Source organism: Pogona vitticeps, chromosome 3 (assembly GCF_051106095.1).
Source record: "Pogona vitticeps strain Pit_001003342236 chromosome 3, PviZW2.1, whole genome shotgun sequence".
NCBI lineage: Eukaryota > Metazoa > Chordata > Lepidosauria > Squamata > Agamidae > Pogona > Pogona vitticeps.
Genome location: NC_135785.1, coordinates 30,769,392 through 30,789,148, shown reverse-complemented (window position 1 = coordinate 30,789,148; position 19,757 = coordinate 30,769,392). Strand labels below are relative to the sequence as shown.

The following is a 19,757-nucleotide window of genomic DNA, read 5'->3' as shown; positions in this document are numbered from 1 at the left end:
CTGGGCATCACTTGAATCAAGCCCATCTCCTCTGTGTACACATCAGTAAGAACAGTATATGGCGAGGCGCAATAAATTTCCTTTAGGCAAAGGTGTCAGACAAGGGCTCATTTTATTCCCTTATCTATCAAATCTGCCTATCATTAAGCAAGGAACTAGATTCAGATCGAGTGAAAATTGGTGGAAGAAACATCAGTAATTTAACCTGATGCCATTTTATTGGCCAGAAGCAGCAATGGTTTGAAATGGTTGTTAGGAAAAGTGAAGGAGGAAAGTGGCAAAGCCGAAGTGCAGTTGAACGTTAAGAAGCCAGTGCTGACCATGAAAAAACTACTGGACCTAGTTGGAGATTTTGTATGCATAAGTTTAATCATCAGTCCAAATGGACTGATGATTGAACTTATGCATACAAAATAAGTTCTTGGTTGCAGCCAAGAAATCAGAAGACAAAGACACAGAAGGGCAGGTGGCAGTGAAAGAATTAGACAACATAACCCAGTGTAAGAATGTGTCTCTGGAGGCCAAGACCATCCATCCACTTAATGTTTCCAATCACCATGACTGCCAGAAAGACAAACAACTGGGGCCTAGGTCAAGTCAATCTTGAACTATCTCTAGAGGCAAAACTGTTGAAAGTGAGGTTTTCCTACTTTGGGCACTTGGGAAGGCAGGATTCTCTGGAAAAGACAGTAACAAAGGGAAAGGTGGAAAGTTGCAGGAAAAGAGGAAGACCAAATGCAAGATGGAAAGGAACTACATGCTTGAGTGTGCAAGAGCTGAGCAGTGCAGTTCAGGACATAACATTTGGAGACTGTTCATGCATATGGTTGTCTTAAGTTGGAAGCGACTTGATGAGACGTTAACATCAACAGGCTTTGCTAGTCGGGCAGTAATAAATCCATGACTACAGCAAAAATCAGCTTCAGGAAGATTTACAAGAGGCAGCTCTGTTTCAGTTCTCTTTGTTTTTGCACTGTGGCACTTCTCATTTTATTGTGAGCTACCATGGAATCCAATCCACTTCCTAAAACACACCAAAATCATGCCCTTCCTCCCTCCACTGGTATTGAAGATACACTGTTTCCTTCCCTTCGTTGTTGTTTAGTCGTGTCCGACTTTTCGTGACCCCATGGACCAGAGCACACCAGGCCCTCCTGTCTTCCACTGCCTCCCAGAGTTGGGTCAAATTCATGTTGGTAGCTTTGATGACACTGTCCAGCCATCTCATCTTCTGTCGTCCCCTTCTTCTCTTGCCCTCACACTTTCCTAACATCAGGGTTTTTTCCAGGGAGTCTTCTCATGAGATGGCCAAAGTATTGGAGCCTCAGCTTCAGGATCTGTCCTTCTAGTGAGCACTCAGGCTTGATTTCCTTTAGAATGGATAGGTTTGTTCTCCTTGCAGTCCAGGGAACTCTCAGGAGTCTCCTTCAGCACCACAATTCAAAAACATAAATTTTTCGGCGGTCAGCTTTCTTTATGGTCCAGCACTCACTTCCGTACATCACTACAGGAAAAAAACATAGTTTTGACTATTCGGACTTTTGTTGGCAAGGTGATGTCTCTGCTTTTTAAGATGCTGTCGAGGTTTGCCATCGCTTTCCTCCCAAGAAGCAGGCATCTTTTAATTTCATGGCTGCTGTCACCATCTGCAGTGATCATGGCGCACAAGAAAGTAAAATCTGTCACTACCTCCATATCTTCCCCTTCTATTTGCCAGGAGGTGATGGGACCAATGGCCATGGTCTTAGCTTTTTTGATGTTGAGCTTCAGACCATTTTTTGCACTCATCTCTTTCACCCTCATTACAAGGTTCCTTAATTCCTCCTCACTTTCTGCCATCAGAGTGGTGTCATAATTTGAACATATATGAACATCCTGACCATTTCCACAGTGACTGCCTATCTATTAAATAAACATAAGCTGGTGTTTGAAGGGCATAGATATTGAAGCAGGAAGCAGCTTATTTTTCTCTGAATCTGTTTTAGAGAAAAACTGGCTATGGCCAGTAGCAATAATGTTGTCCATGCATGGAATTCTAAAGAAAATTGCTAATTAATAAGTACTAGTTAAAATCCTATTTTACAGTTACAACAGTGGGAAAGAGTGGGAAAGAACTGATGTGACCCCTGGATAAAATCTATTGTAATCAATAGCCACCGCCCCGCTTGGATTTCCATTGGATTGGTGTGCAATGGGGAATCCAAGCAGGAACTCATAAATTATCAGTAATGGCTGCAGGTTACACTGTTTCCTTTATGCTGGTATACTGTAATTTTCTTTGCAAAAGGATTTGGGCCATAGTGAGCTAAGAATCTCTGGTCTACGTTCAAGCTGTTAAACAGACTTTGGAATCTGTGTATCTAGCTTATCTCAGCTGCTTCCCTCTCCAGTTTCCTTATGTGAGTTGTTTTTGTGCAACATGAACTTTCAGATCTTGAATAGCTGAAGTATTCTGAAACTGGCTTTTGTGTTTTACCATTTCAGATGCCAGATTTGTGTCAGTTTCTCCTCTTGTGCAGAGATTGTCGTGTTGTATCATATAGAATGCAGAGAGTCCCTGCTGACAGTAGATGGCATAGGTCACATTGGTGGATGATCAACATAAGGAGCTCCTGATTTTGCCAGTGACATTGCTGAGGCCAGTAATGGTGACACCAACTATTGTTGTTTGTCAGCTACTGAGTGTCCATAATATATGTTGGTCTCGGTAAGAACTGTAAGTCACTTATAATAACATTCTGTGGTTCTATATGTCTGTCTTGTAATGTAAAGGGCTGTTTTGGGGTATCTGTCCTGCCTTTCTCTTTTTTTTTTCACTGAGTGAACATTGTGTGATCTGGTATAGCCTAGTTAATTACAAACCCTGAGCACATGATGACCTTCTTCATGTAAGGTGGATTCATACGCACACTTAACATGACTACAGAGGTGCTTTCATAGGCACCATGTGGAAGGGATTGTAAGTGTAGGTGTACACTGGTGAATGAATAATCAACCACTAACTTGTAGGGAACATGCTATTCACTTCACTTTATTGTATATATGCATAATTAATTATGACTAGAAAACATGCATATAATACAAATACATTTCCTTTCTGCATCAAGGTTTTTAAGTGGTTAGACAAATTCCTGAAAGGAGGGAACAATTTCCCACAACAACCCTTTTTCTCTCTGCTAGGAGTAAAATGTTTGTCTGTCCCCATGCAAATGTCTTGGGTTCCAGTGAAAGCTTGCATTTCCAATCTGTCCCCCCTCCACCCGGCATGTCATATAAGACTATCACCAGACTTGGAAAGAAATTTTTTTAAAAAAATATACAGCAGCAGTGGGAGACAGCCAGCATGAGAGCAGGAAGGTGCAGAACAAAGCCTCATATATAACAATTCTAAATTCCCATGTTGTCCCCTCCACCATTATAAAACACAGTTTAAAATGGATTGAAAGTTTTCCCAGGAGAATGCACACTCCAACTCCAAAACCACATGACTACCATGTGACTTCAAAATATTTTCAAAAACTTTCATCCATCTGCCAATGTATTTTCATAGTGAAACCATATTCTCAGTTTATGTTTAATACATTACTCATTCTTACCAATCTCCATAAATGCAATTGTATTGCACCTAGTGACAGAGCTGCAGCCATGATTTGCTGGGCTTTTCTTTTGTTTTATTTATCAAAAATCACTTTTATCAGATAGCTTGAAAATTCTAGTCAGCCAAGCAAAATCAGATTCAACAGGAATATTTTTTTCTGAAGCCAGCAAGATGCAGGAGTCAACGGTGTTAGCTATTATTGTCTCGACGTGGTGCTCGGTGATCAAAGAACATGAAATCCTACACCGAAAACAACAATCAGAAATGAAACAAACCTGAACAAAAGATTTTGCTTCATTTCCATATTACACAAAATATCCCAAAGTAAAACCATTTACAGTATGGGAAATACGAGAACCTCACGCTATGTTGTGTCCGTGAACTGCAAGAGGGTAGGGCTTTTGTTACTTGTCTTTGTGCTTCTGCTAAGTTGACGTAAAACAGAGAAACAGTTTTGGACTTGTTTGTGGTCTTTGTACATGACTCAGTCCCATTGTGTGGAGTCAAAAGCTATGTTATGTTTGAAGGAAAATCAAACTCCTAGCCTTGGCTCTTCAGCCAGATACCTAAACCACTGAGCTATCCAGGAGTTCTTTCTTAACGTCTTTTTATATTTTTCACCCACGACATCCTATAGATTTGATCTCATCCTACAAATTCTCCTCTGTGTGCTTCTTTTGATTAATATAAATTTGACATGAACCTTCCAAAGCTGGGCTGCCTGGTACAACAGATCAGCATGTGCATCATAAGAAATGTCTTGTGCTTTTAAAGCATTAATTTGCTGGTGTAGTTTTAAGATGGGCCAGTAAGCCTCTACTGCCATTCAGCTCCAAAGTGTCTCTGAAGAAACCAAAGGTCAGGCATACATACATGAAGACTCTTATACTGAATTGTGTCAGGATATTATGACCCACAATTTAGAATTTAATCTGTAGTACATGAACCAAAGTTTGCTAACAGGCATCCATCTTAAAACAGGCGTGTAGCCAGACAGTCAGCACATGAAGCTGATGCAATCCATGAAATGTGTATTGGACATGAGGTAGTGTCTGAGAGAAGACATCAGGTGATGTGCCCAGTGATTGGTTGTTCAAACTATATATGCTATGTGGAGTATTGTGTTGGAGAGTTGCTACACAAAGTGCTGTCTGTTTATTTACTTTAAGTGTATTATTGAGTCTGTTGACAGATGTACATAAATAGATCCATTGTACGTAGTCTGTAAATACATTGCTAGTGAAGGAAACTACTGTCTCTGTGAGTCTCTGTGTTGTCAACCTGGAAGACTGACTTGTCTCAGAGCTATCTGTCACATCCCAAATCTTGGCAAATTGTGCAGAAATTTCTTTAGCTTGGTTAGTCTTAATATTCTGAGAAGGAACAAGCAACATAATTTGACCTACCAGGAGGATGCAAGTCCCAAGCACGAGGGCTTTCATTTTCACGTCAAGATCCAGTGGGAACTGGATTCCAAAGAGGCTGGCAGATCCAATAGCTTCCCTTGCCATTCCAGTCCATTGTTTAGTTACAATGCCAATTGTAGCAGTCTCATCTAGTGGTTTCACCTAATTTTTAAATCGAATGTAGAAGATAAAAACTCAGTACTTTAATGTGTAATCTGCAGGCAGCATGTTCCAAGTTCAGTGTCTCTACAAGAAGTTCCCTGATGGAAATCCCAGATAGCTATAGTGATTCATCAGAAACCAGGGCTAGCCATCTCAGAAATCCTTAAAATCATGATGGCTGAGAATTCTGGTGGGAGTTGGAAATCCACAAGATCTAGAGCAGCGGTTCCCAACCTTGGGTAACCAGGAGGACTGCAATACCCAGATGCCTTCACTACCAGCTGAGAACTGTTTTTGGGAACTGCAGTCTAAGAATACCTGGTTACCCAAGTTTTGGAAGCAGCAATCTAGAGGGTTACTCACCCCAGCCAAGACAATATGGAGCAAGGTCACAGTTTCCTTCATTTAATTCTGCCACTGTTTTTCTGCTTTAAAATTGTTTAAATAAGATCAAATAAGGTAAATAATATACTGTTCCATTTACCATCCTTCCTGCTGATAGTTTTTTTTCACAAGAAAGCTGTATAGTATGGTGCCAGAAGTCAAGAACAGCTTGAGGGCATATAATTACATAACATTGTGCAATTAGGCATATATAATTTTAGGTATCCTGAGCTGTTATTAGCCACCAAGTCACTCCCAATATATGGGACATTGACCTCCAGAAAGTCCTATTATTCACAGCCTTGCTCAGCTCTTGAAAATTCAAGGTTGTGCCTTCCTTTATGGATGCAACCCATCTCATATTCTGCCCTTCTCTTTCCTGCTGCCTTTAACTTTTCCCAACAATATTGTCTTTTTAAAGAAATCCAGTCTTCTCATGATGTGGTCTCAGCTTCTTCATTTTCCTTCCAAAGAGTTCAGGCTTGATCAGGTACCTGGTTATTTGTCTTTCTGGTGGCCTAAGGTATCCATAAATAGTCTGGTCCAATGCTACATTTCAAAGGAATTAGGTTTTTTTTTTCTCTTGCCAATTTTATTCACTGTCAAGCTTTTGTTTTCCTAGATAGCAATTGGAAGTACTTGCCCCAGAGGATTACTCTAGTTCCTTTATAGCTGCCCTGCTGTGTCTCAAACTGATTTCTTGGCAGCCATCTCCATTTGGCTCGATGACTAAACAAGGTACATAAAGTCTTTAACAATTTCACTTCCTTTGTGGTTTACTTTATGGTCATATAATTCTTCTGTAGTTATGATTTCTATCTTCTACATTTTCAACTAGAGTCCTGATTTTTGCATTTTCTTCTTTCCCCTGCAGGAGTCATTTCAGGTCAAATCATTGCTGATTTCTGTCAGTAATATGGTGTCTTCTGCAAATCTTAAACTATTGAAGTTTCTTCTCTCAGTTCTCAGTTCTTCATGTGAATTTCAACTGTCTAGAGATTGAACAAATGGGGTAAAATACACCCTTTTCTCACACCTTTGTCTATGAGAAACCGTTCTGATTTTCTGTTTTCTTAACAGTACCTTCTTGTCCAGAGTGCAGGATATACTTTGGGACAATCTATGTTGAGGCATGCCCATTTCTTTAAGAAAAAGCCATAGTTTTCCATAATCCACACAGCCAGAATTTTTGCTGTAGTCTGTAAAGAACACAGTGATCTTCTACTGAAAATCTGTGTTACACTCCAGTATCCAACATTTACTTGCAATGAGACCTCTAATACCTTTTCCGTTCCAGAAAACAGTTGGAACATGAAGGCACATTTCACTCCATATATGGTAAAACTCTTTTTTCCTATACTTTGGAGCATCACTTTGCCTGGATGGGAAATTCATGCAATGGTCTTATAGTTACTGCAGTCCTAAGCATCCCCATTCTTGTGGCACTTTCCCTAAAAACAAAAATAATGGAACACACACTGGCTTTTCATCTATCTTTAGCAATTTTAAGTTTTTCCTCAATCCTCCATCTAGGTTTTCTTTTTCTGTTGGCTAAAAAAAATGTATTTTGTGTTCCTGTGGCATTATATTTCTGGTTTCCATCCACAGTTCTAGACGGGACAAAAAAAAAAGTCACTAAAAAAAGAGTATGTGAGGGGGTGGGGAGAGAAAGAGACATGAGCTGCTTTTATTTTTTTATTTTATCACATTCTGGAACCTGACATTCCATTCCTAAGGTAATAATCAGCATTATAGAGAATGCTTACCTCAAAATGGACATCCCGATAACACTGGCATGGAACACATGGGCCCTTCATTTTCAGTAGGCTTTCTCTGGTTTCATTTTGGAGGTCAAATTTAGGGAGACAGGGGTGCCACTTCTGCTTCACGTAGCCAATGACTGTGCCTAAAGGGGCCTGAACTTCAAGCTTCAAAAAATGCAGCATGATTATTAAAAGAAATGTCAAGTTTACATGCTGTCCTTATGCAGAAATGAACAAATATTTTGTTTTACAAAATTATTATGCCTACTCAGATCAGAAAACAAATGAACTGAAATGTCTTGAGAATGGGGTAGAACCTAATTGCTGCCATCAGGTACCAAAGAAACAGCAGCAGTCCATTTTGAAAAACTATTTCAAAGAAACAGAGAGTCTAGCTTAGTGGACAGGTATGCAAGAGGAGAATGTGTTCTGCATGTTGCCTCTCAGTCTTCCGCCCACCAGATGTTTTAGACATCATCTTCCAGCCAGCATGGCCAGTGGTGAAGGACTGTGGAAACTGAAGGATGAATGCTGAGAATGACTGTGTTAGAAAATTATGAGGTTATCCAGCCTAACCTCGCGTGTGAGGTACTGGGAGGATTGGAGGGCAGTAGGGAAAAGGAAACATGAAATATATAAAATAACCAAGTTGTTGAGTGACCCTGGATGACCATGATCCATCATTTCACCCTAGAAACTTACACCACAAAGTATGACACAAATATCATACCCTTTCCCTTAGGATATTGGATTCTGCCTATAGTCTTTTGAGCAGCAAGCAGTTAAAGGATATGTAGCTATTTGTGACATCTTGGTGTTCCTTCCCTCTTTTTCTGTTGACTTGTACCTTCCACACAGGTAATATTAACTTCTTGATGTATATCTTTTTCTCAAATCGTAACAGGTATATTCCTCAGTTGCATAGTGCAAAGAGTTTATGGATTTTATTGAATCTTGTATATTAATGGAATAGAGCATAACATAATTTATTACGATGATAGCATGATATTCATATAGATGATATTCTGCCTTGTGTCAGTTTCCCCTTTCTAATGACCTTGGGGGTGGATGGCTTTTCCTGGCAGAATAAAGTACCTAAGACTCAGATATATCTGATCAATAAAATAGACATATAGAGTCTTATTCAAGAGTCATGTCTGAATTCATATGGAAGTAGTATTTGGGACGGGATGCACAGATGTGTCCTTGTCTCACAAGGCCTACCTGACACAGACATCATCAAAGCATTTGTGTGTTACCAGTTTTGTGTAAAACAGTTGTCATTTAAGAAATCATATCTCAAGAACCTTTTACCCAGATGTCCCCAAGTTTGGCACACAGCAAAAGTAGACTGTATGTTATATCTGTGACAAATTTTGGTTTGATATGATGTCTAGTGTCTAGGTTATATGTTTTTATTTGTGGCACTCTTATTTGAGTGTTGGCCTATAGAATGCTGAATTGGATTATCACACAATACCTATTGCTGCATTTCTGTCCAGCAATAATACAACAGAAGTTAACAACTCCGATTATCAGTACTCGGCTGAGAACCAATACTGTCCAAACAGAATGAGAAAGCTGGAAGTGACCTTCTGTCCAGCCACCCCCTCTTGTAGCAGGGGCATTCAGCCCAATAAAGCAAAATCTTAAAGGTTTCCATTTACTGTGCCATCTGAACTGACTCAGAAAGAGTAAATGGTACACTGCACACACCTAGATGTATGAGCACATGTGCTTGTAAATGCCAGAAGTAGAATGAATAGACTTGCCATGTTTCAAACAGTCCTCTTAAATTGTTGCTGCCACTGCCCGACAGATACACCCCCCAGACCCTGCTATAAAACCTACCATGTCAGGGGAAATTCCACAGTGAAAGCACTGAAGGGACATGAGCACGAAGACAAGGTAAAAGTGAAGAAATAATAAAGCAAACAAACCTCAAGGACCAACCAAACGTCTATTAAATACATAAGAAAGCACCCCCAAAGTTCATCATTGGGAGAACCAGAAAATGTACTGCAGAAAAAATGATTACCAGAGGGGAAGACACATGGTTACTGACCTCCTGCAGGCAACAAACACAAGGACAGCAGCAAATGGCACACTGGCATTCTCTGGACAACTGCATGACTGGCTGGTTTGTACTGTCAAAGAGCTTTATGACGAATCCTCGCAAGGTCCCGTGGCACTGCAGGCTGTACTCATCATTTTCTTCCTGTGCAAAGTAAATCCTCTGCCCCAGAGAATTTCTGATTTCATATCGGTTTAATGTCTCAAAGCGACTTAATGCTGAAAAGGAAACAGCATCAACACAGTTCTTCTATTATTTCAAATGTTTGTCCTCAACATGAACAGCCATCTTTGGGGCCACCTCCTTCAGCTTCTAATTGCAGCCATAAACACATGTTTCCACTGCCAGAATAAAGTGGCAGAAAGATCTTTGGTGGGGAGCATTAAAGTCATGTGAACTTCATCCTGTATCCAAAACTTTTGTGCCAGTGTGTGAATTTTAACCGCTGCCTCCTGGGGCTCCCAGCTGCTGCCACTACTGCACCGCTTTGGGCTCCCCACTGCCACTGCCAACTCTGCCATATCTGATCAGGCGGGACCACTTCTCCAGGACAGGGGCAGGAGCAGGAAGAACAGAAAGGGACAAGGAGGAGGATGCAAGAGAAAGGGGTGGAAAGGGAAATAAGGGGCAAAGGGTGAGAATAAGGGGCAAAGGGTAGGACAGGTGGTTGGGCAAGCAATTGGGTTAGCAAGAGGGCAAGGGGCTGGCAAGGAAGTGAGAGAATGGGTGGGTGGGCGGGGAGTGACTTGATGGGCAAAGTGGCGAGCGATCTGGGATGGAAAAGTAAGCAGCTGGATGGGCAAGCATGTGAGAGAGTGAGCGGGTAGGCAGGGGGTGAGTGAAGGGCAACAACAGGGAGGCAAAAGGGCAAGCAGGCTGGTGGAGGGATGAGCAATCAGGGGGCAGAAGACTCGGCGGATGACTGAGCAAAGGGTGAACAACTGGGTGGGCAGGTGGGCTAAGGGGCAATTGGGCAGGCAGGGGCTGGGCCATCAGGGGGCAGAAGAGTGATCAGGTGGGAGGGTGGGGTGGGCATCAGTGGATGAAGTGGCACTTCGTTGGGCTTATGGGTGATTAGGTGAGGGGGGACAATTCGTTGGGAGGCCACAGAACATTGGGTGTGTCGGAATCCAGCTCCGACAACCTGTGGTGAAGGGAGAGATCCCTGAAAGGGCCCAGGGAGGGATCTCTGAAATAAAGGAGACAGCAGTCAAGTTATCTGGTTCAAAGCGTGCTCAGGGTCATCAGCTGAAGTACAGGAACACACAACAGAACTGAACAGAACTGAACTGAACTGCCTCAGGATGCCCGGCATCTCCTTTTATTGAGTACAGAAGTTACATAACTCAGGGCTTGAACCAATAGGGCGTTGAGTGTAATCTGCCCAGCAACAAACCACACAAGGACATCAACGTGGTACAATGCATGAGTACATGATAACAAGCACGTAAGTTATGGCGCATATTCCCATATGGGTGGGCAGATAGGTCAGTGAGGGGGACAACTGAGAGGGTGTAGGGGCAAGTGATGCAGGTGGCACTGGTTGTTTTGGCAAGTGTAATGCTTTTATATATATTTTTTATTTTTAATTTCTGCTATCTGGTATAGTGCTGTATCAGACAGCAGGCATTTTTTAAAAAGCAGATGGGGTGTTCACCTATGTGGAATTGATTCCAATGAATTGATTCCACACCCACCCCAAAATAAATAGTTTGATGGGAGAGGAATAGAAAAGCTCACTCCCCTGCCACAGTACTCTGCGCATAGACATACCACATGTGTGCGCTAAAAATACCAAAAAAAATTTCTTTTTAGCAGAGCCCAGCACAATAGCGGTTTTAACTGTCTGTGGAAGTGAGCCCTAAGACCATTTAGTCTCTTCTTTGCTCAACTTGCAAAGTAATAGCTAATTATACATGAAGACATGATGCTATGCAGAGACGTGGGGCATTATCTGCATCTCCAAGCAGCCGCTAATTGACTAGCTATCCTCAGTAGAGGTCGACCTTCCTTCACCTCAGTAAAGAAAGGAGCACAAAAAAGCATGCCTACAAGCATCAGCTGCCAACAAACATTAGAGACTTTGAAATAAATATTATGAAATGCAGCAGTATCACAAAATACTGGACTTGATATTTGTCAGTTTCACGTTCTTATTCATTTTTTACATTACATTTCAGCCTTTGTTTTGCCACTCAGTGCAAGCCTAGCCAAGAGCATAGAGAGGTCTTTCTTTCTTTGGACTATAAATTCCCACACACAAACACCCACCAGAGGATTTTGGGTGATGTATTCCAGAAACGCAACTCCTGCAAGCACTATGCATGTCAGAAAGTATTTATTCTCCCTGACTTAAAAGATTAACTTATTTCAACTAGCTGGGTACACTTTAGTTCTCTCTTTCAAACTCCCTTTTTTTCAATGTGAAGAAAGGATCATGCCCTTCGTGGAGGAGGCTGCAGTTTCAAAAGTTCCATATGCAGAAGGGAGCAGATTAATTTCCTCAATCCTATCTTTCCCCTCCACAGGAACTAATGCCAATGTGGCTGGTTTTCCCATTTACATATCTGGGATTTAACATCAGGAATTTCAACCAAGCTATATAAATTTAGAGGCAACCAGTACCCGTTTCCCCCTTCTCTCACCCATAATGATGTACCTGTTGTCCCTGACCATATCCCTCCCCTGCCCTGAAAAAAACCCCATTAGCCGCTCCCCGACTCTCCTACCCAATTCTCTTTCCCAGTTTTCTTGTAGAACTTATTTTGTTTCGTCTTTTTCCGAAAGAAAAATGAATACAACTTCCTATAGTAAGATTATGTCATATAGTGTGAAACTGAGATTTCTTTATTTGTTTATTTATTTATTTGTTTGTTTGTTTGTTTAATGTGTAAGAAGGAATTTTGTGCGGTCATGATGTGTAGTAGGGTAATATCCAATGTAATTTATAGCTTCCTAGTTGAAGGAAATTTTTAATTCATGCGTATTGTATTTTAAAGATGAAAATGAAGAATGTTTTGTGTAACAATGACAATAACACATCCTCAGTATAATTATTATATTAAGTGCATATTCAATAGATTCAAGCCTAGAGACATCCAAAATTTGAAAAACAAAGGTGCAAACATTTTGGAGTTAGCTAAATGACACTGTTTTGAGTAAGAGAAAAAGGGAAAGATATATACCTTCCAAAAGGTCCATCTGCTGTTCTACTACTATCCGATCAATCTGTAACAAGTGAAAAGAAAATGGATATTAAAATGGATATTAAAACAGGAATAAATCATCAAATACTTATATTTGTGCAATTATCTAATGTTCTGTGACATAATGTATTTATATAAAATTTACTATATGACATTAAATCTTCCTCCAGAAAATGATATAAAGAAGGAAAAGATTAAAGGGGACGAACAGGAAATAATAAGTTACCTGGGTTAAATACTCCAATCCAGGGGGGCATTTGGGAGGTACAGGTGGAGCTGGCATCCAAACTACGGGTGCAGCGGGCTGGCTTTGTAATGGGACAAGTCCAGAGGATGCTGGGTGATACTGGTAAGCAAAAGCAGGTTGTGCTGGACAAAAAAGAAAGAACTCAAATCAAATTGAAACAAAATACTTGTACTCGCTAGACTTGGAAGACGTTGGATGAAAGCTTATTTTCTTAATTTACACTTCATCTGCCACAGTGATTTTTTTTCTGGACGTAAACAATTACAGAGTGCACCACCAAAGATCACAAGGCTCCCATTGGAACCCTTTCATTGTGGAGAAGTCATTGGGGGCTTACTTGTAACAACTGGTCCAGACATATATCCAGTAGATCCATATGGCACTTGGGAAACCGGAGGTGGATAATGGGGAGCTGGTTCTGTTCCTGGGTATGGTGGAGGTTGTAGAACAGGTGCATTTTCCTTGGCTTGAAAAAAAAGAAAGAAATGAAATTTGGATTATCTTGCACTATTCTTAAATGCCCCATCTCCCACATGAGAAAGAGAGATTTAATAGCTGAATGCCTGGTAAGGCCAACAGCAAAAGAAAGAAAGAAAGAAAGAAAGAAAGAAAGAAAGAAAGAAAGAAAGAAAGAAAGAAAGAAAGAAAGAAAGAAAGAAAGAAAGAAAGAAAGAAAGAAAGAAAGAAAATAAATATTTGGAGGGTCACACCCCCACTTTCCACCTCAAAGTGCTGGAAACAGGAACATTCATGAATCTAAAATAGTTTTCAAACACAATAATAATAGACCTCATTTTGGTGGTCATACTATCCCCACTATTAGGTAATGTACATAAACAGTATCTTACTTACAATATAATTCAATATAGTTCAATTCCACATGCTACTGTCCTCTTATCAATATGTTGGTTCTCTGCTGTAAATCATTCCCAGAAATCAAGGTAATTTATACTCCCTGGTAGCTGTGAGAATTTCTTAAAGGGACCTTCCTCTCAATTGTATTGTGTAATCCCCTAAATTTATAAAAATCCCAGCAGGTCTAAGTTGGTGTTTAGTCCTGCTAGGCTGAGTGTAATCTATGTACCCAAAAAAGTTGTTCATTGAATTATATTTCCAACATTTTGGAGATCCAAGGGCTATCTTCTGAAGAAATAAAAATCCCACGAAACAAGCTTAGTGGACAATTATTTATTCTCAGAGCTCGTCAATTACCTCAAGGATCATCAAAGACGTTAACTACATTTGAATGGACTTTTTACTCAACACTTCCAGACCTTAGACTTTGATCTTTTATGAGTAGGAACACTGGACTCAACACATTTATATTGGAAAAACATTATCGTATTATTCATTTGCTTAGTATCAGACAGGACATTGTTAACATATGTTGTTTGAAGTTTTATATAAGTTGTTGATACACTTTTGTTGATATTTTTGCACATTATACACTAATGTTTTAAGTTTTGTTTAGCTGTAATGTGGAGTTTCTTGGGCAGATAATCTGACAGGGGATCAGGCAAATGGGGGGGCAGTAAGGGAATTCTTCAGTTGCTATAAGGGCATTCACATCTATCTTAAAACAGAGAGATATCTGGAGGAGGAATAGAACAAATTGTTCCCCTGGCACATTACTTTGTGTATGTATGTACCTGGTGCGTACAGTAAAATTTGTGTCTTTTTTTAAAAAGGAGAACCCAATATAACAGTGTTTTTTTTTTGTGAGATACCTCAATTCTATTATTATGAAGTATCTCAAAATGCCAGATGCAGGGGAGGGGTATCAGGAGACAGGTATCTAATTGTCTCATGAGTTCCCAGAGGCATCTGGAAGGGGCCACTGTGAGATACAGGATGCTGGACTAGATGGGCCCTTGGCCTGATCCAGCAGGGCTCTTCTTATGCTCTTATGTCAGTAAGATCAAGGCCTCTGTTTGTTCAGAAACAGGTATTGCTGTGCTCAGTAATTGTCACATCAAGGTAAACTGGCATAGGTTTATAACTTTGGCTAGTCAAAAAAACTGTACAATAATAACAACAAATAAGGACCCAGAAGATGTACTGGCTAATCTGTAGCCTGATGAGTCGAGGGAATGGGACAGGAGGCCTAACACTCAAGCAATGCTTCTTGCAGTATCAGGATTTTTGAAGTCTTCCAGTTGCTCTCTCCAGTGCCAAAAGACTGGTCCAGATGGTTTCCTAGTCCTACCCCTTAGCATGTTTTTAGAGAATTTGGGAGCTTCAGCAGGGGATCAGAGTGCCAACCTTGTGCATCCTCTGATAGAAGCAGTGTTCTTCCTATCTAGATGAATGTTCATGCTGAATACTGGCTTCCAATATCTACCACAGGGCAAAAAGGCTACACTATATCTCTCAGGCTGTTAACTAGTTTTCTGTTACTTTTCAGTAATGTTCATGAGGTGCTTATCATGCAACACATTTCTTTTCTTCTACAGGAGGGTTAAAATTTAGCGCCCTCCTATGCTAGAATAGCGGGGGGGGGGGGGCGGGCTCTTGCAAGCAATGCTTCACCAAGGAGCCGTATAAAAGGCACATGTTCTAAGATTAGTAACTGACAAACAAGTACTAAGATCATTCAGTTTCTGGGGAAAAACTCTCCCTTTCCCCACAGATGAATGATTTCTGCCCCTGAAACAGTGCCCCAGCGAGAAGTCTCATGCACAAAGCCAAACCACTGAGAGGAGTGAGTCATGTGACCCCTAATAGATTGTAAGGTCACTGTGGATGTGTAGGAAAAGGATCTGGATCATTGGGGCATGCATAAGCACAAATAGCATTGCAAAACCACTATATCAGGGGTAGAGGCAAGGCTGTCAAAACCTCTTCCTATCGGTCTGCGGGCTTTCATGTGATTCTGTGAGGACAACCCAGAGTGGTTTTACAAGGTTCTATGAATCTAGTAGTAAATATCCCTTCCTACAGCTCGATGGGCATTTAGAGAGGTCACATTAGCCACTTCCCTAGACATTTCCCCTGTAGAGGTGGAACGTTTGGCTGTCACAGGGCAGCAGTATTAAAAATCATCCACTGATATGGGGGGATAGCCTTTGGCAAGAGCTACATTATCCGACTCTTCACAGTTACATGCACTGTTACTTACACTCCATTTTGGTGCTCTCTTATTCAGCTGTTTCTGAAATAGAGAATATCTATATTTATTTGTGTATGTGTTTATTTAACATATTTATATCACACTTTACAAAACAAATTATTAATTTATTTTATTTATTTATTTATTAAATTTATACCCCACCCCCCTAGACCATGTCTATTTGGTGAGGTACCTTTTAAAATAAAAACATGCACGATGCCAGACTTAATAGAATACAAACTAAAGATAGTAAAATATTCATTTCCAAAGGAGAGAACGTTATTAGGGTTATCAACTCAGGTAATAACAAAAATTTTGGGGAGGTGGTTTTGAGTTCTTCCATTTTTAATAAGAACTCACAGGACCTTCCCTATATACCAGCTTGGAACAGCACCTCATGGCCTTTTTTATGATAGCTGCAAGTCCACAGTGCCAACTGATCTGCTTCTACCCAAAGATCTCCCAGAATGGTCCCCAGTCACAACTAGTGAAATTAAAAAGTTCATAGGACACCTTAGAACTGGAAAGGCACCGGGTCTGGATGCCCTTCCTCTGGAATGGCTAAAGGCTGGCCCTGATTGATGGGCACCTGTTCTCGCTGCTTTATTTACATGTGGTATCATGCCCAAAGGATGGGAAGAGGCCATAGTGATTCCCATCCATAAGAAGGGTAATAAGAAATCCCCTGCAAATTATAGACCAATAAGCCTTCTGGGCATCACTGAAAAGTTGTACGGCAGCTACCTACTCCAAAAATTACAAGACTGGCTTCTAGACCAACACATCCTGGGCCCTGAATAAGTGAGTTTTAAGGCAGGAAAGTCTACACTAGACCACTGTATGATCCTATTACATCTGCTCTCCAAATATGCTTCGCAATGTAACACTTGTCTGTTTGCAGCTTTCTTAGACCTAAAAGAGGCCTTTGATTCCATTGACAGAGATATCTTATGGCTAAAGCTTTCTAGGCTGGGCACTGGTAGGAGGCTCCTCTTTCTGATTCAAAAACTCAATGTGGGTTCTACTTGTCGCATAAAAATGTTGATGCAGGGGGCCCTTCCCAGTCAGATTTTCTCCAACAGAGGAGTGAAGCAAGGCTGTTTTCTGGCACCAACTCTGTTTAATTTATTTATTAATGATCTTGCCCCACTCCTACATAGTATCAACGGCCACAGCCGCCAACTAGGCCCTATACAGATTCCAATCCTATTATATGCGGATGAGATGGTTCTCCTGTCCCACACAAGGGTCGGCCTAAAACAGCTAGTTAGCGGCTGCCATGACTACTTGACACGTAACAAGCTCCAACTAAATTTTGAGAAATCTAAAATTACAGTCTTTGGCAAAGCATGGAAACCCTTTTCCTGGTCTTTCAATGGCAACTCTGTCCAGCAGGTCAGAGAATTTAAGTATTTGGGTATCTTTTTTCATTATAGACACACATGGTCAACCCACTGGCAGACAGCGATTAACTCAGCAAAGCTTTCAGTGCAGGCTATCATATGCTTCCATCGCACTTAGGGCCACTCATACATCCCCGTTGCGCTGCAGATTTTTAATGCCAAATCTGCAGCATGGCTTTATGGTGTCCTCATCTGGATGTCTACATTCCATAACTCCATGGAAAAGGACCAATCAACATCCTGTACAAAACCTTTGGCCTGCCCACTGTGTCTCCTATGCAACCCTGTGCCTTGAAGGCTGCCAACACAGGACTAGTTCAGATTCTGTAAATATTGGGTCATAATCTGTTTCTTCTCTGCCCAGCACATCCTATTCCAAGTGCTGCTTTCTGACAGTGTACTTCCAAAAGGTTTGGTCCTATTTATTAAGAAAATCAACACCCTGGGGTTGTCACCAGATATGCTGGGTACCCCTATCCCAGGTATTCTGTACTATCAAAAATAGAGTTCTGGATATTGAGGAGCAAACCCTGCAAAGTGCTGCACAAAGGGTCTGCTCCCCATTATATTTTCAGTTGCCCCTCTCCCATGGCAGAAGACCAAATTACTGCTATCTTTTAGATCATCCCCAAGACCTATGGGCACTCACCCTTTCTAGGTGCAATACTGTACCTTTAAACTTAGCACAGGGCAGATTTTCTATTTACTCACTGAACTGCGAGTCTCCCTTTGTGGCCAAGGAGTGGTTGAATCCTTGCAGCATATGTTGTTTTACTGAATCTTGTATAAGGATATCCGCCCGTCTTATCTGAGCACTTTCCTTTCCTTCTATTCTGGATGGAACGACCCAAGAAAAATTTGACACCTCCTAGGTGGCACTATTAAGGAACTTACCCTGAAAATAGCCAGATACATCCATTCCATCATGCAGAGGCAACACAGTGTGATGTCGAAGAATGCCCAGCCCTAACAATGTTATTTGGCTGTCCCCTGCCACATGTTAGCTGCTGAATGTTTTATTTGCATCTTAGTGTGTTTTAATTTTGTACAGTATGCCAATAAAGGTTTCTGTCTGTCTGTCAAAGCAAATGATCAAAGTGAGGTACCTTTTTAAATAAAAACATGCATAATGCAGACATAATAGAATACAATCTAAAGACAGTAAAATATTCATCTCCAAAGGAGAGAATGCTATTATATGGCACTTTCCATGTCCATGTTTTTGGATAAAGCAACAAGGATAGAGCTCACTCTATCAGTGAGCAGACACAGTGACGAGATTGCCACAAAGGAGGAAATACAGAATTTCTACTTTGAAAAATATTATTCACTCACACTCACTGTTTTGTAGTACAAATGTAAGCATAGGCAATACATTTATAGGCTGCTAAAATATATATTATACAATCTGTTATCTTTTGTGGATCATGCCTGTACTGGTGTAAAGTAGAAAAGTTCATGGCAAAATGGATTTTGCCAGGCAGGTTTTTCTTTGATGTTAAGTCAGGAAATTTGCAGGCTGCATTAGAGCTGTCATTTTAATGTTACACTACAGGCGAGGCAGCTGTGGTTTGGATACCACACCCCAGTTCTTCAAAGAGGAACATGCCTATGTACACACCGTCCTGTTTGGTCTTCCTATGAAACAACGTTTCTGTTTCTCTAGGGAGTACAATTCTCACGACTATAGCACAGTTATGAAACTAAGAAAATGGCAGAAAAGCAATACTTAGATTTGTCCTTTTGTCTGACAATTGCTTCAGAACTAATCTTACCTTTTAGAAAAGTCTACCTGAATACATAATAAACCTGCATCTTTAACCCCCATGACACAGAAAATCTATGGAAATATAATACTTATATTTCCACATTTAATTTGCATTAAAAGTATACTACAACTTTACATAGGGTTGTCTAAGAGTGCATTTGTATGTGTTTCACTACTGTGTGGGTCTAAGAATATGTTCACTTTCTCTCTCTCTCTCTCATGCACACACCTTACACATAAAGAGGCAACTACTTTTGCAATAGTGAAATATTCCCCCGCCCCAAATACATTTGTGGGTGTATTCTCTTCCAAGACAAAGGATACGTGGCACTCTCCCAGCAGTCAACACATCGGACCACCGTCCTCCAAGGAGGTGTTATCCAGACTGACTGGACAAGAACTTCTACAATCACTAGCCAGCATCTTGGATAGGAAATATGAGAGCTGTTCCTAAAGCATCACAGGGATGTCAGAGGCTACAACAGATTATAGTATGAAGTACATTTTTAAAGCATGTCTGTGTAACAGAAACAAGAAGTCAGTCTCCTAAGCTTACCAATGTGTATTTCATCAATATTATTTTTGATAGTAACCATCTCCACAATACCTAATATTTTAGATGTTCTGTAAAACACCC

General features: G+C 40.7%; 2 protein-coding genes across 10 annotated transcripts in view; both read right to left on the bottom strand.

The window, feature by feature from the left end:
- The window catches only part of LOC110091204 (phospholipid scramblase 1), a 42,884-nt gene that overhangs the window by 20,860 nt on the left and 2,267 nt on the right, over nt 1–19,757 (bottom strand). Inside the window, exon 1 of one of the 2 annotated variants that reach the window (XM_072996032.2) lies at nt 3,597–3,734. The exons of the other annotated variant lie outside the window; for it this stretch is intronic. Coding sequence (XP_072852133.2) covers nt 3,597–3,606 — 10 coding nt within the window. The 5' untranslated portion in view covers nt 3,607–3,734. Of the gene's footprint in view, nt 1–3,596; nt 3,735–19,757 lie in introns of those variants that run through there. 2 annotated transcript variants of the gene reach the window in all.
- Nucleotides 3,004–19,757, bottom strand: part of LOC110091205 (phospholipid scramblase 1-like) — a 19,060-nt gene continuing 2,306 nt past the window's right edge. For 3 of the 8 annotated variants that reach the window (XM_072996051.2, XM_072996050.2, XM_072996052.2), the window contains exons 2-8: nt 13,178–13,306; nt 12,820–12,962; nt 12,573–12,615; nt 9,379–9,605; nt 7,317–7,478; nt 5,005–5,166; nt 3,004–3,838 (exon numbers count right to left, since the gene is read on the bottom strand). In XM_072996051.2, coding sequence (XP_072852152.1) covers nt 3,788–3,838; nt 5,005–5,166; nt 7,317–7,478; nt 9,379–9,605; nt 12,573–12,615; nt 12,820–12,962; nt 13,178–13,199 — 810 coding nt within the window. In that variant the 5' untranslated portion in view covers nt 13,200–13,306 and the 3' untranslated portion in view covers nt 3,004–3,787. Of the gene's footprint in view, nt 3,839–5,004; nt 5,167–7,316; nt 7,479–9,378; nt 9,606–12,572; nt 12,616–12,819; nt 12,963–13,177; nt 13,307–15,958; nt 15,992–18,063; nt 18,221–18,246; nt 18,421–19,444; nt 19,597–19,757 lie in introns of all 8 variants that reach the window. The other 5 variants (XM_072996044.2, XM_072996043.2, XM_072996041.2 and 2 more) reach the window with 4 other exon arrangements.